General features: G+C 40.5%; 1 protein-coding gene across 8 annotated transcripts in view; it reads right to left on the bottom strand.

The window, feature by feature from the left end:
* Positions 1-13,086, bottom strand: part of SMARCA2 (SWI/SNF related, matrix associated, actin dependent regulator of chromatin, subfamily a, member 2) — a 176,355-nt gene that overhangs the window by 77,719 nt on the left and 85,550 nt on the right. For all 8 annotated transcript variants that reach the window (XM_067041601.1, XM_059071803.2, XM_067041602.1 and 5 more), the window contains 3 exons: positions 12,119-12,165; positions 9,639-9,805; positions 3,103-3,266 (listed from right to left, as the gene is read on the bottom strand). In XM_067041601.1, the coding sequence (XP_066897702.1) occupies positions 3,103-3,266; positions 9,639-9,805; positions 12,119-12,165 (378 nt within the window). The remainder of the gene's footprint in view (positions 1-3,102; positions 3,267-9,638; positions 9,806-12,118; positions 12,166-13,086) is intronic.

Genomic DNA, 13,086 nt, shown 5'->3' on the forward strand with positions numbered 1-13,086 from the left:
TGTTCTGTCTTTGACTTTAGCAGCAACCTCCAGTTAGCAACTTTAAGGCCTGTATCTTCAATCTGTCAACCTATGTCAAATAAACCCTATTTCACCCATGTGTGTTAATTTTGATTCAACATAATAAAGAATAATTACAGAAAAAGAAATTTTCAATGCATGCTGAAGCCAAGATGGTAAAAAGAACTCTACAACTTTTACTTGGACGCAACATTTATGCAGGAGTACAGGGTAGAAAGAGCCCAAAGTCAGGATTCAAACCCAAACCCAGACAGACATGGCTGTGAATCCTGGCTGTGTTTCTGGGCAAGTTAATATTGACGGGTTTCCTTATGTATTAAATACTTTGAGGTATTGCATACCTGAAATGAGGTATGCAGAGTGCCTCATGGTATCTGGTAGAGTCGTCGCTTAATAAAAGTTAATTCTCCTACCTTTTAAATGAAAAATCAGTGTTCATCTTTATCAGTCTAAGATCACTTATTCCCAAAAATGAAAAAAAAAATTTGCCCAAAGTAATGGCCAAGTTTAAGTTGACAGGCATGAAAAAATCTGGTCTAGTTGACCATATCAGGTGGAAGTGAATTCCACCTATGGCAGATATGTATATACCTGCAGAAATATATGGCCCAGTGTGAGGAATTTATGGTAAATTAGACCAGAGGAAATGTGGGGTTCGGTGTTTTATTGCCTAAATTTTAGGTAACATGCAGTGAAAAGAGAACTGTTGGGTATGCATGTAATTAACTTTGATTCCAGAGTTCTGCTTTCACCTACTGGTCATAAAAGTGTATGTGTATGAGAGAAAGAGAGACAGACAGACAGAGACAGGGAAGCACAGAGAGACAGAGAGAGACACATAGATATCCCAGCATCCCTTCTCATGGTAAATTAGCATCTCCAGAAGCAGCGATTTCCTTGGTCTCCTAGCATTAGCACTGTATCAATGAAGGTGAACAAACTGAGACACCACAGAAATGTTTACCTCAGAAGAAAAAATCTAGTGAACTCACCATTCACCTATACGCAGGTTACTGTTTCTCAATGAAGATTTAGGCAGCAGCAAGGAGGGTAATCTAAACATCCAACCACATTGAGCATCCCGGGAGGAGGGGAATCACACATTCCTCCCCTAGATACCCAGCCTAGCTCAGGGCCTGTGGCATAACAACCCCTCAGTAAATGTTCGTGGAACAGACACTGAATCACCATGGCAAAAGGAAAACTGCAGGTCTCTCATAGGAATATGAATTCCACCTGGGCTTTGGAATGCCATGTGGGACATAAAAATATATAAGATATGTAAAAATATTTCCTGGAGACTGGTATACTTTATGCTGGTCGCCTGCAACCCTTTTCAAGGTCAGAACATTTCAACAGGAACTCGACTTTAATGTCTTCGCCCAGAGAGAATGACTGGTTGGCACATGCAGTGGTCACTACTGGTGGACACCCAGAGGTTTGGAACTACCACTTTATTCTTTAAATCAGGACTCTCCATCTACGTAAGAAAACCTGCATCTGAATCTCCTGGGAGCTTGTGTATAGAGAGGTCTACACAGTCTACACAGTCTATAGTCTTCTATAGAAGACCATACAAACTTAAGGGCAGGGTGGCAGTGAATGAGAAGCAGGTATGGCTGTGTTTTAAAAGCTCCCTCATAATTCTAATGGACCCCTGAATCCCAATCCCTGCCACAAAAAACTTCTGTAAGCCTTTTCCATCCAATCTTCACAACAACTTAGTGAGACGGTATGATTCTGCATGTTTACAGTCAAGGACACCAACGTACAGGGCGGAGCCCAGGTTAAGCTGATGTAGAATTCACCTGCCTACGTGAGAGCTGCAGTTCTCCTTTTTACTATTTTGAATCCATATTTGTTCCAAGGTGAATCTCATCCTCACGAATATCATTTCACCCAATATTTTACAGGCAGGTGTAGTACTAGCTCCCAGACTAATATACGGAAACTGTGCCACAAGGGGCCTATTCTATTTGTTTGTTTGTTTGTTTTTTAATAATGAAAGTACTCCTTTAAAAGGATAAACTCTTAAACTTACCCACTTAAGAGGACTTAGTAGTAGATGCTCCATAGAATATTTTTTTCTATGCATTTTTAAAAACTGAAGCATTTACAACGTTTCAGGTGTACAGAATAGAATATTTTTGCGTGATGATTTTAAATAAAACACAGAATAAAAGACTACCTAAGGGCTTCCCTGGTGGCGCAGTGGTTGAGAATCTGCCTGCTAATGCAGGGGACATGGGTTCGAGCCCTGGTCTGGGAGGATCCCACATGCCGCTGAGCAACTAGGCCAGCGAGCCACAACTACTGAGCCTGTGTGTCCAGAGCTTATGCTCCGCAACAAGAGAGGCCGCGATAGTGAGAGGCCCGCACGCCACGATGAAGAGTGGCCCCCGCTGGCCGCAACTGGAGAAAGCCCTCGCACAGAAACGAAGACCCAACACAGCCAAAAATAAATAAATTAATTAATAAACTCCTACCCCCAACATCTTAAAAAAAAAAAAAAAAAAAAAAAAGACTACCTAATATATACAAATCGTTTGACCTTGGGGAAGTTACATAAAGCTTCCCGGGACTCATTTTCCTTGACTATAAAGATGCAAAGAGTAATATTAACAAACTCACAGGGATGTTGTGAAAACTGAATGAAGCAGTGACCAAAAAGAGGCTGGCATGAGGATCCAGTAAATGTTAGCTGTTTTTGGTTGTTTTTATCTTGGAACATTTTTGATTTATCCTTAACCAAATATGCTTTGCTCAGCGGCAATCCCAGGAGATGGGGTAGGGGGGTGGGGGGATGGTTTAAAACTAGGCAGAAACTTGAGTCTTTGTCCCCCAAACTTGAACTCTTCAAAGGTACACCAAAGGCGTGTGTAAGAGATCTCAATGTCTATGTTCCAAGGGAGATAAGAAAACAGCCGTAATAATGTGCTGGGCTATTTTCCCTTTGAGGAAATGGTCCACTCGTTTAGAAATGTGCTCTGCCCCATAAATGTATATGAGGGAGGGAACTGCTAGTCTTTCGGTTCCTCTGCAGAAGGGAGGCCTGGGCACCCAAGTCAGAGACATGCATACCTGATGAGGATTCCAGTCGCTGTCAAAGATGACCACGGTATCAGCTGCCTGGAGATTTAAGCCCAGGCCTCCAGCTCTTGTGCTCAGCAAGAAAATGAAATACTGGGAGCCAGGTTCGTTGAATTTCTTCAGCAAAGCAGCACGATCTTCAGACTTGGTGGTGCCTGAGGGAATAAGAAAAATAAATTTGACCATTAACTCCTGTCTGAAAATGGCACAGAGGTAGACAAAAAGGCCTGCTTCCTTGAGAAACAGACTCAGACTCCTCTTAGTATTGGTGAGAAAATCCCCTAAGGTTTTTGCACTTTTGAAAGGAACTTTGAACATCTTGCAATTAAAAAAAGAATAAAATAAAATAATAGGGCTTCCCTGGTGGCGCAGTGGTTGGGAATCTGCCTGCCAATACAGGGGACATGGGTTCGAGCCCTGGTCTGGGAAGATCCCACTTGCCGCGGAGCAACTAAGCCCGTGAGCCACAACTACTGAGCCTGCGCATCTGGAGCCTGTGCTCCGCAACAAGAGAGGCCGCGGTAGTGAGAGGGCCGCGCACCGCGATGAAGAGGGGCCCCCGCTCGCCGGAACTGGAGAAAGCCCTTGCACAGCAACGAAGACCCAACACAGCCAAAAATAAATAAATAAATTTATTTAAAAAAAAAAAGATAGTAAGAGACTTTTGTCTAATTAAGAAGGAATACTCTGTCTACTACTCATTGTTCCAAAATGTTGAAAAGAGCTTAAACATTCTGACTGGGCATCTGTGAAACTTACATATCCTATAACATTCTTATGTTAACCTAAAACTTGGTGGAAACATTTTTCTGAATTTATTTTTATGCTTGAAAACACCAAATAATTTAACACACACACACACACACACACACACATGTGCCTAAAAGGATGATTATAATGGCTTAAAGCTACTTTGCCAATAGGCTTTAGAGTGAGGACTTGTTCATGCCCAAGAGAATGGAAACGAAAGTAAATCTATTTCTACTATATTTTACCATTCAGATGGCTACTGAGCATGATCCGCCTGGTAAAATCATAAAATGTGAATGGAATATTTTTATCCTTGTTAGCAAGACTTGAAGCCAAAATAACTCAAAAAAAAAAAAAAAAAAAAAAAAGGAATCTCTCAGTTGGTTTCCCATGTTGACATTCTGCTCTGCGGAGTTATAAACTATAACCATACAAAGCAGCATGTAATACACCTGGTGATGGCTCACCCCATGGTGTCTGATGAGACTCCAAAATGGTGAATAAGCAGACAGTATGAAACCCCAGAGAATGGTACTCACTTTTAGGGCACCAAGGTACCCAGACTTGCATCCCAAATCAGCCCCTCAGTCACATACAATGTATATGTAATGTATTTACCTGGCCATTTCATGAACTGCATTGTGGAAAGGAAAAAAACCTACTATATTCCATCTGAATATATTTCACCAGAAAAGTGTAGCTGCAGAGTTCTGAAAAAGGTCTTAGGCTGTTGGGACATATATATGTATGTTACATGATAGTTCCTAACTGCCTGCTGTACAAATATTATTTCTTCATGGTGTTCTTTTTTTAACAATGAAAATATACCGGCAATTTATTTCAGAGGATTAAAACATATAAGTGACTCCAGCTAATGGAATCGAGTTACTGTGGAGGTTCAAGTTCCCAAACATGGGGATATCTGTTTTTCATATTAATAAAAATAGTAAGTATCCTCCTGAGGAGGGAAAAAGAACATTCCTGAATACAGCAAACAGGGATTAGAAACAAGGGGCTTTGGGAGTCCCCATTCAATGAAGCAATGTTCTTTAGAGCTCATTCTACTTTCCAAATCAGATTTCAAGTTTTGCAACCTGGTCAAATCCTGCAATGATGAACTGTAAGAATTTAGATTTGGAAGGAGGAACATGAAATGTGTTTTGTTAAACCATCACAAACGTGGTGCCCTTTTTTCTCTTATTTTCAGAATTGGCTTTCTGAGATCACAATGAACTATCTGTTCATGATGCTAACAGAAGACACGTTCTGGTCTGTCATGAAACCATTTTGTTACATCATTTGCCCAGGTGCAATGATTTTTTTAAAAAAATTACTCACATAGATTACTGGTTCACATATTTACCCTCTGCCTTAAAGTGAAGGAAAAGCCAAAGAAACCAAAAAAAAAAAAACAAAAAAACAAACACTTCCAAAATGGGGAAAGAATCGTCCCTTTGTATCTATGGGCTGTGCATCATCCAGGGATTCAACCAACAGTGGATCAAAAGTATTCCAAATTTTAAAAATTTGAATCAAAAGTACTCCAAATTAAGAATTCCAGAAAGTTCCAAAAAAGCATAATTCGAATTTGCCAAGCACCAGCAACTATTTACATAGCCTTTACATTGCATTAGGTATCATAAGTAATCTAGAGATGATTTAAAGTACATGGGAGGATGTACATAGATTGATTATATGCAAATACTACACTGGTTTTTTTTGCTTATTTGTTTTTTTAATTTTTGGCCATACTGCATGGCATGTGGAATCTTAGTTCCCCGACCAGGGATCAAACCTGCGCCCCCTGCATTGGATGGCAGAGCCTTAACTACGGGACCGCCGGGGAAGTCCCACTACACTGTTTTATATTAGGGGCTTGAGCATCTGCGGATTCTGGTATTTGTGGGGTCCCTGGAACCAAGCCCCCATTTTGGATACTGAGGGACAAGGGACCAACTGTATCTATTTTCTGACATCAGGGTACAAAAACTGTGCATCTATACACTATGAGGGTAGAAGTTCACTTTTGATCCACTGAACTGAAAAATAATCAGTTAACAATTACATGCATTAAGATATAAATAAAACTAATTAGTGGATATGCCTACTTGGGATGAAATAACCCTAAATGAAAAATAAAGCACTGAAAACCAAAAGGCATATCAAAATCATCTGGTCAAAAGAGTTTTTAGGCCCTGTGCTAGACACCTCAAGCAAACCTACGGACCATATTATCTGGTGTGTATTTAAATCGTATACGTAGCTTGGAACTTGACAAATTATAAAGCCAGGAAAAAATATGACTGAATCACTTTTCGTGCAAAGCTATGGCATTTCTTATTACAAGGTTCAGAATTTGCTGTGTTACCATTTCCATTAGTCAAAGGTTCTCCAAGCCAAGATCTCTGCTGTTCATCAGCAATCTTTGGGACACTGCTCAAGGAGAGTCAAACTACCATGTCAGGGTTTAACCCCAGCCAAAGAAATGCTGTTTTTAGGTGGGCACAGGATTTAAAGTGTATCAAGTCCATGTTCTTATAGGCTTTAATGTAGAACATAACCAAGCATACCATTAATAATAAGGGCAACTGTGTTGAAAACTACAGATTTTGCCAGAAGGAACACACTGCCTGGCTTTCATGATTACTCACTTTAACTTAGTTTCAGCTGCTTTTGGAAAATGTTGTCTTCTGGGATGTAACTTCATCACTTGCTCTCACTCAAAAATCATTTCCAGTGAAAACAAAGACTATAATGGAATCGTAGTTAAATCTATTCATGCAACCATAATCTCTGCAGAAAAAAATCTACTTAACTGTCATCAATTTTTTTTTCCCCCTGAGGTCAAAAATCTGGGACATCCAATTCAGCAATGAAAATCTGAAGTCATTTTAACAACTGGGTTAAGGGGGTGTAGTCGGAGGGTGGTACAGCTGGCAGTGTGTATACCAATTTATCCATGTGTATGTCGACTGTTTTCCATCAATTCTCTCTAACCCCAGAACAAATGGCTGCTCTTTCTTCCAGGTAGAAGCCCATGCAGCCTTCTCAATGACATCTGTTAACTCTTAATGGGACTTGCTTACTTGCCTCCCCCAACCTAACGGTAAGGCCTTTGATGGTAGGATCAGTGAGCAGCACATTCTCTTGAAATGGTCTGGTCATTTTCAATCAGCCAACCTACAATTTTTGAATTCAGTTCAAAATCAGTCTTCAAATGTCTCTTAGGAAAGCAACCTGCATTTTCAGAGATGGAATAAATCTTGATGGATTTGCTAAAACTGATTCTAAACTAATTTCGAATCAGAGACAACTAAGTTAGAACTTGATTTCACCATTTGCTTCATGTGTAACCTATGGCAAGTTAACTCATCTCTCTAAACCTCTGTTTTCACATCTGTTATATGGGATCATATTCGTACCTGGTAAGAAGGGGATAACAGAAGCTTGTTTATTGAGAAAATTAAATTAATAATGCACATGAAGTGCTTAGCCGGGCATCCCACATGTAGTAGGTCTTCCATAAACATTAGCTTTTATGTCTATTATGATTAATAATAATAAGGACAGCAACCAACAGAATATTAAAGATACTCTCTCAGGACTTTCCTGGTGGTGCAGTGGTTAAGAATCCGCCTGCCAATGCAGGGGACACGGGGTCGAGCCCTGCTCCAGGAAGATCCCACATGCCTCGGAGCAACCACAACTACTGAGCCTGCGCTCTAGAGCCCACATGCCACAACTACTGAAGCCCGGGCGCCTAAAGTCCGAGCTCCGCAACAAGAGAAGCCACCACAATGAGAAGCCCGTGCACCGCAACGAAGAGTAGCCCCTGCGCGCCGCAACTAGAGAAAGCCCGCGCACAGCAATGGAGACCCAACGCAGCCAAAACATTTTAAAAAATTAAATAAAAAGAAAGACACTCTCTCAAGCTGGTAAGAACACATTAGAGAGATTTGTTTCAAGGAAATCACTTCTTGCCAGTTTCCCAGACTTGAACATTCCAAGGTCACAGTCCCAAGAGAGCTGAGATTCCAAAATGCCACAGAGTAGTAAACAACAGTTCTACAGGACACTTGTGGGGGGCTGTACATCCAGGAAAAATAGAGCTGGCCGCCGCCCCACTCACTCAAGCAGCAGCAGTGAAGGAGGGCTTGCCTTTCAAAGGAAGAATGCTGACGGAAGGCTGAACTTACCCCTCACAGAGAGAGAGGAACCAATGCATCAGGTCAGAAGATGAGACACAAGGCAGATTTGCCAGAAGACAGACTGTGGTTGACGTAACTGTGTCATGAATTCAGAATTAACATTGACTTAACCATTCCTCTGTTTTCAGTGACTTGAAGGAGGAGAGGCAAAAAGATTTTTAAAAAAATCAAGTCTGTCAGAGGTATAATTAATTTAAAAGTTAATAAGGCCCTGGGCTTCCCTGGTGGTGCAGTGCTTGAGAATCTGCCTGCTAATGCAGGGGACATGGGTTCGAGCCCTGGTCTGGGAAGATCCCACATGCTGCGGAGCAACTAGGCCCGTGCTCCACAGTTACTGAGCCTGCGCGTCTGGAGCCTGTGCTCCGCAACAAGAGAGGCCACGATAGTGAGACGCCTATGCACCACGATGAAGAGTGGCCCCCACTTGCCACAACTAGAGAAAGCCCTTGCACAGAAACGAAGACCCAACACAGCCATAAATAAATAAATAAATTTAAATAAATAAATAAATAAAGCCCCTAAGAGGTACACCATATAGAGAATTCACTTAAAAACTCAAGTAAGAGAACATATGGCAGGTCTGAGGTTGGTAAATATCCAGTTATATCAAATTCATGGCAAAAGGGGGAGAAAATGTTGGACTGAAAATAAAACAACACCTTTTAATGCAACATAAACTTTAAATTTCCCATTTGACAATAACTTGAATATTGCATTGGATAAAAATTGGTATTAGTAACACTATGCAAGAATTCAACACCAGTCTAGCTGTAAATCAGCTCCTATTCCCACTTACCACTCTTTGAAAATGTTACCCCCTGCCACAGTATGAAAATTTTGATATCTTTAATCTCTGAAATGCTAGAGCTGCCACCCAAATCATATAGCAATTTAGGAAGTATCCCTAAATTCGTACTTTCTTCCATTCATGTTTTCTGACTAATTTTTTAAGGTCTAATTTTTTTAAGACTAATTTTTAAATTTTTTAAGTGTTTAAATTTAACTCTTAAAATCAGGCCAATATTCTACATAGTTTGCAAAATCCAGGAAAGAGATAGGAAGCCCTATCTCTTAACGTAGAACGTAGATATGTTCTATTTAGAAAAAGACAGAAGCTTTAACGATAGATATAATCTTAAATGAACTACAACAGTGTCACTGAAGAAAAGGACTCATAGCCTTTATCCCCTTAAAATATGCCTTCACAGAGAAAGCTAAAGGCTTATCAAAATAGTCTATATGGTGCACAGGTAACAGACAAGCCTAAGGGCAAGGAGAGTTTTTAAATTTTAGTTTAGTTTGGTTTACTTTAATTGTGGTACTTATAAGTGATTCTAAGTCCATTTGTATTGGTTTGCATGTGGGATAAACAGCAGCAAAATAATTTCAGCTTACTTTAAGCTGGAGGATATAAAGACTGCTGTCTAGAGAAGCTGCACCCCACCCTGCTAGTTAATTCTTCAAGAATTTTACCCCTCCTTTTGGCTGAGATTGGAATTGGATCTGAGTGCCCATTATCCCTGCACTCTGGGTTGTGTAGCTTCAGAGCCTAATTCCTTACACACTTACCATCAAGGCGCAGGTAAAGGAAGTTCCGAAAAGCAAAGTAATCCTCCATGATGGTCATGAGAGACGTCATCTGGCAGAAAAGCAGCACGCGGTGATTAGTCGCTCTCAATTTTGGCAGAATACGATCAAGTAGCTCAAACTTTCCTGAGGCCCGATACAGCTCAGCCCTGAACCCAAAAATGCAAAACAAGAAGACAGTATTACTGCTGTCTTCTTGAAGGATCCAGTAGAGCTTTGCTTTTCATATAGTGCCTTGTGCATAGTAAACATTCAATAAATAACTACAGAATGAATGAATGGATGAATGAATGAGTGAATGAGTATCCACTCCAAAGCAACTGAGACTATTGCATGGAAAAAATAAAACATATTTCTAGAAAACCCATAAAAAGTATATTATATACTCTAGGTATGATGACAGTTTCTAGAAAGAAAAGGAAACCTAATACTTTTGACTCTCTCAACTCTCTCTCCCTCTCTCTGTCTTTCCTACACATGCATATATGTATATGTTGTCATTTCCTTAAATCCCTACTTATTAAGTACATAAAATTACTAATTTAGGGCACTTAAGATTCATTAAAATACTTACTGAGCACCTACTATGTGCCAAGCACACTGCTGGGCATGTGTATAAGCAAAATAGAATCCCTGCCTTCCAAATGGGTAATTAACAACTTGTGATAAGTCCGAAAAAGAAAAATAGAAAGTTGCTCTGAGCGCTCATAGCAACATGTGACATCTTCTTTACATTAGAGCAGTGCTTGGTCAAACATCAGCCCCTGGACTGCTGTCTGTTTCTTTAAATAAGTTTATTGGAACACAGCCAGGCTCACTCATTTCTGTTTGCCTACGGACTGCTTTCAAGCTACCATGGCAAAGTCGAGCAGGTGCAACAGAGACTTTTTGGCCAGCAAAGGTGCAAACATTTGAGATTTGGCCCTTTGCAGAAAAGAATTTGGCAGCCACTGGTTTAGAGCATTGAAGGTGACCTGCTAAAGAGCTAACAGTTTAGCTAAAACCTGAAATAAAGAGCAGAAGGCAGCCAGGTGAAAAAGGTGAGCTTAGGAGTGGAGAGGAGGAGATTCCAGTAAGTGGAAAGAGTATGTGCAAAGGCCCTGAGGAGTAATAGAGCCCGGTGAGTCTAAAGAATGGAAAAAAATGGTGTGTGTGGCTTAAGCTTAAGTCAGGGGGCAGAGGGGGATACTGGGAGATAAGAGCAGAGATGAAGAGGCGGGGACGGGTACAGATCCTGTAGGGCTCTATTAGTTTCAGTTTTAAGTGCAACAGAAAGCCAATGATGGGTTTTAAACGGGGGGTGACAAGATATGACATCTTTTTAAGAGATCACCATGTATGCTGTGAAGAATGGATTGGGGAGGGGACACAATCCTGGCTTACATAGAAATTCACATTAAAAAATACGATGATAGAGTGCTGTCAGATAGAGAAGAATGTTACTGAGTTAAAGTAGAGTTTTTCTCCTCCACATGAAACCACTCTCCTCTTTATCAATAGGGATGTGTCATATTATTAAAACTTAGTTGTAGGGGTAATGTTGCTGGGAAAACTCCCCAGTGCATGTGCAGTCTAGTCTATAATACTGAAACGTATCATTGGCAGTTGATTTTATGACACATAGAACAGACATTTTCAAGCGTATGTCTTCCCAACATCCATATCCCCTACTCTGAGAACTTGTCCTCCAAACACCCCGAGGTCATGTTTTCAATATGCAACCCTGGCCAACCTGATGGCAACAGGAGTGAACAAAGGACCGAGAGAAAAGGAGAAAAGGAGAGACAAAGGAGAGCCTGGTGGCATTGGTTTGGATGGCTTCTGATTCCTGGATCTTAGTCCAGCAATACAGTCTGCCCTTGAGATTCAAGAACTGACCTCTTTATCCTAACAATAAAGATTTCCCTGGTACCACACAAGCAAAACAGAGACTTTCTATTAATGTAACATTCTGTTTTGTTGTGTTGCAGGCATGCATCTCTTCAATGTCCACTGCTAATGAAAAATTATTTCTTATACAGACCATAGGCTAATAAATTACTGTCAAGGTGTATGTATGTATAGCAGATGAGACATTTTCCTCTGATACACATTAATGTTAAATATCAGCTTGAGACTTCATATGGTAAATTCGCTTTGAGCTCAAGCTACACTATTGGTTATAAATAAGAACCCTTTGAAGCTCTGACAACGTTTTTAGAACACTAGGACACTGTTAAGTCTAGTAAAGGAGATCTATGTCCTTTGAATAGCCACTTGCTCAAGGCATGTAGTAATTTATGCCAGTAAAGTAAAAGCGAATGCTGATATCATTTTGGTTAACAACTGTACCCTCTGCTGAGGAGAGAGGAGGGCTGAGGAGGCTGGCAGTATGTATTTGTGGGGTAGGAAACACTTCAGAGAGAAAAGTTAGGGAGGACCAACCAACTATGTTTTGGAAGAAAAAAAAAATTAAGATTTACCCATTGATGACCCCATTTGAATAGCCCAGGTGTTCAGCAAAGGATTCCTTTAAAAGAGAGAGAAGAAAATGATTCTAAAAAACGGATCTGTAATTATTAACTTAATGATTATTCTATTAGTGAGGTCATCCTATCTATTTCTACAGCACAGTTAAATAAAATAATAAATAAGTAAGAAAACACTTATTATACAATGAACCAGAAACTCAAAGTCTTTGAATTCAGACTATAGTTCTGCCAGTAATGTATCCCATAAGTCTGCAAGTCTCTAGACTCTCATACTGAGATGATAGGGCTAGTTCACTCATCAAACAGTGATTAAGTGTTGACTGGCCCAGGGCTGTGGTAGGCAGATACTGGGAATCCAGAAAAAAATGAAGTAGCTACCCCAAGGAGCTTAGAGTCTAGACTAGAGGAAGAGCTTAATACAAGCAAATCAAGATTAACATATACACATAAGTACACTGTGGAAATATTTAACAGTAAAAGTAATGATTATTTATGTACTACATACTGTAAATCTTAGTTTCATGGAATCCTAACATCCCTTCCATACTGTGCTTTTCTGTATTATAAATAAGGCTCTAAATGTATACCACCCCTCAGGTGACTGGCTTCTACTTTTAAAACACAGAACTTAATTACAGAATTCCCTCCTCACTGATTCTGTGGAAGAAATAAGTTGCTGTTCTCCACGTGATTTTCGCATTCCTTCGTTATGGGAAGGGAGACCATCTGTGGGGAGGAGAGCACGTCACACCTTCACATTAACCACCAGCTGTCTCCCTTCTCTGCTCCCCTTCCTTCCCAGATCACTGAAGCTTTCTTCCAAAGGGACCAAATCTTCCCTTTGGGCTTTGCTCCCAAACATGCCTCGTCATTTATGGTAGGCCCAGCCCCTCCGGATGCTGCCCTGCCGGCAAAATTAACGCCAATGGACCTCAGCTAAAAACCCTACCCTGACTCCA

The sequence above is a fragment of the Kogia breviceps genome, chromosome 8 (genome assembly GCF_026419965.1).
Source record: "Kogia breviceps isolate mKogBre1 chromosome 8, mKogBre1 haplotype 1, whole genome shotgun sequence".
NCBI lineage: Eukaryota > Metazoa > Chordata > Mammalia > Artiodactyla > Physeteridae > Kogia > Kogia breviceps.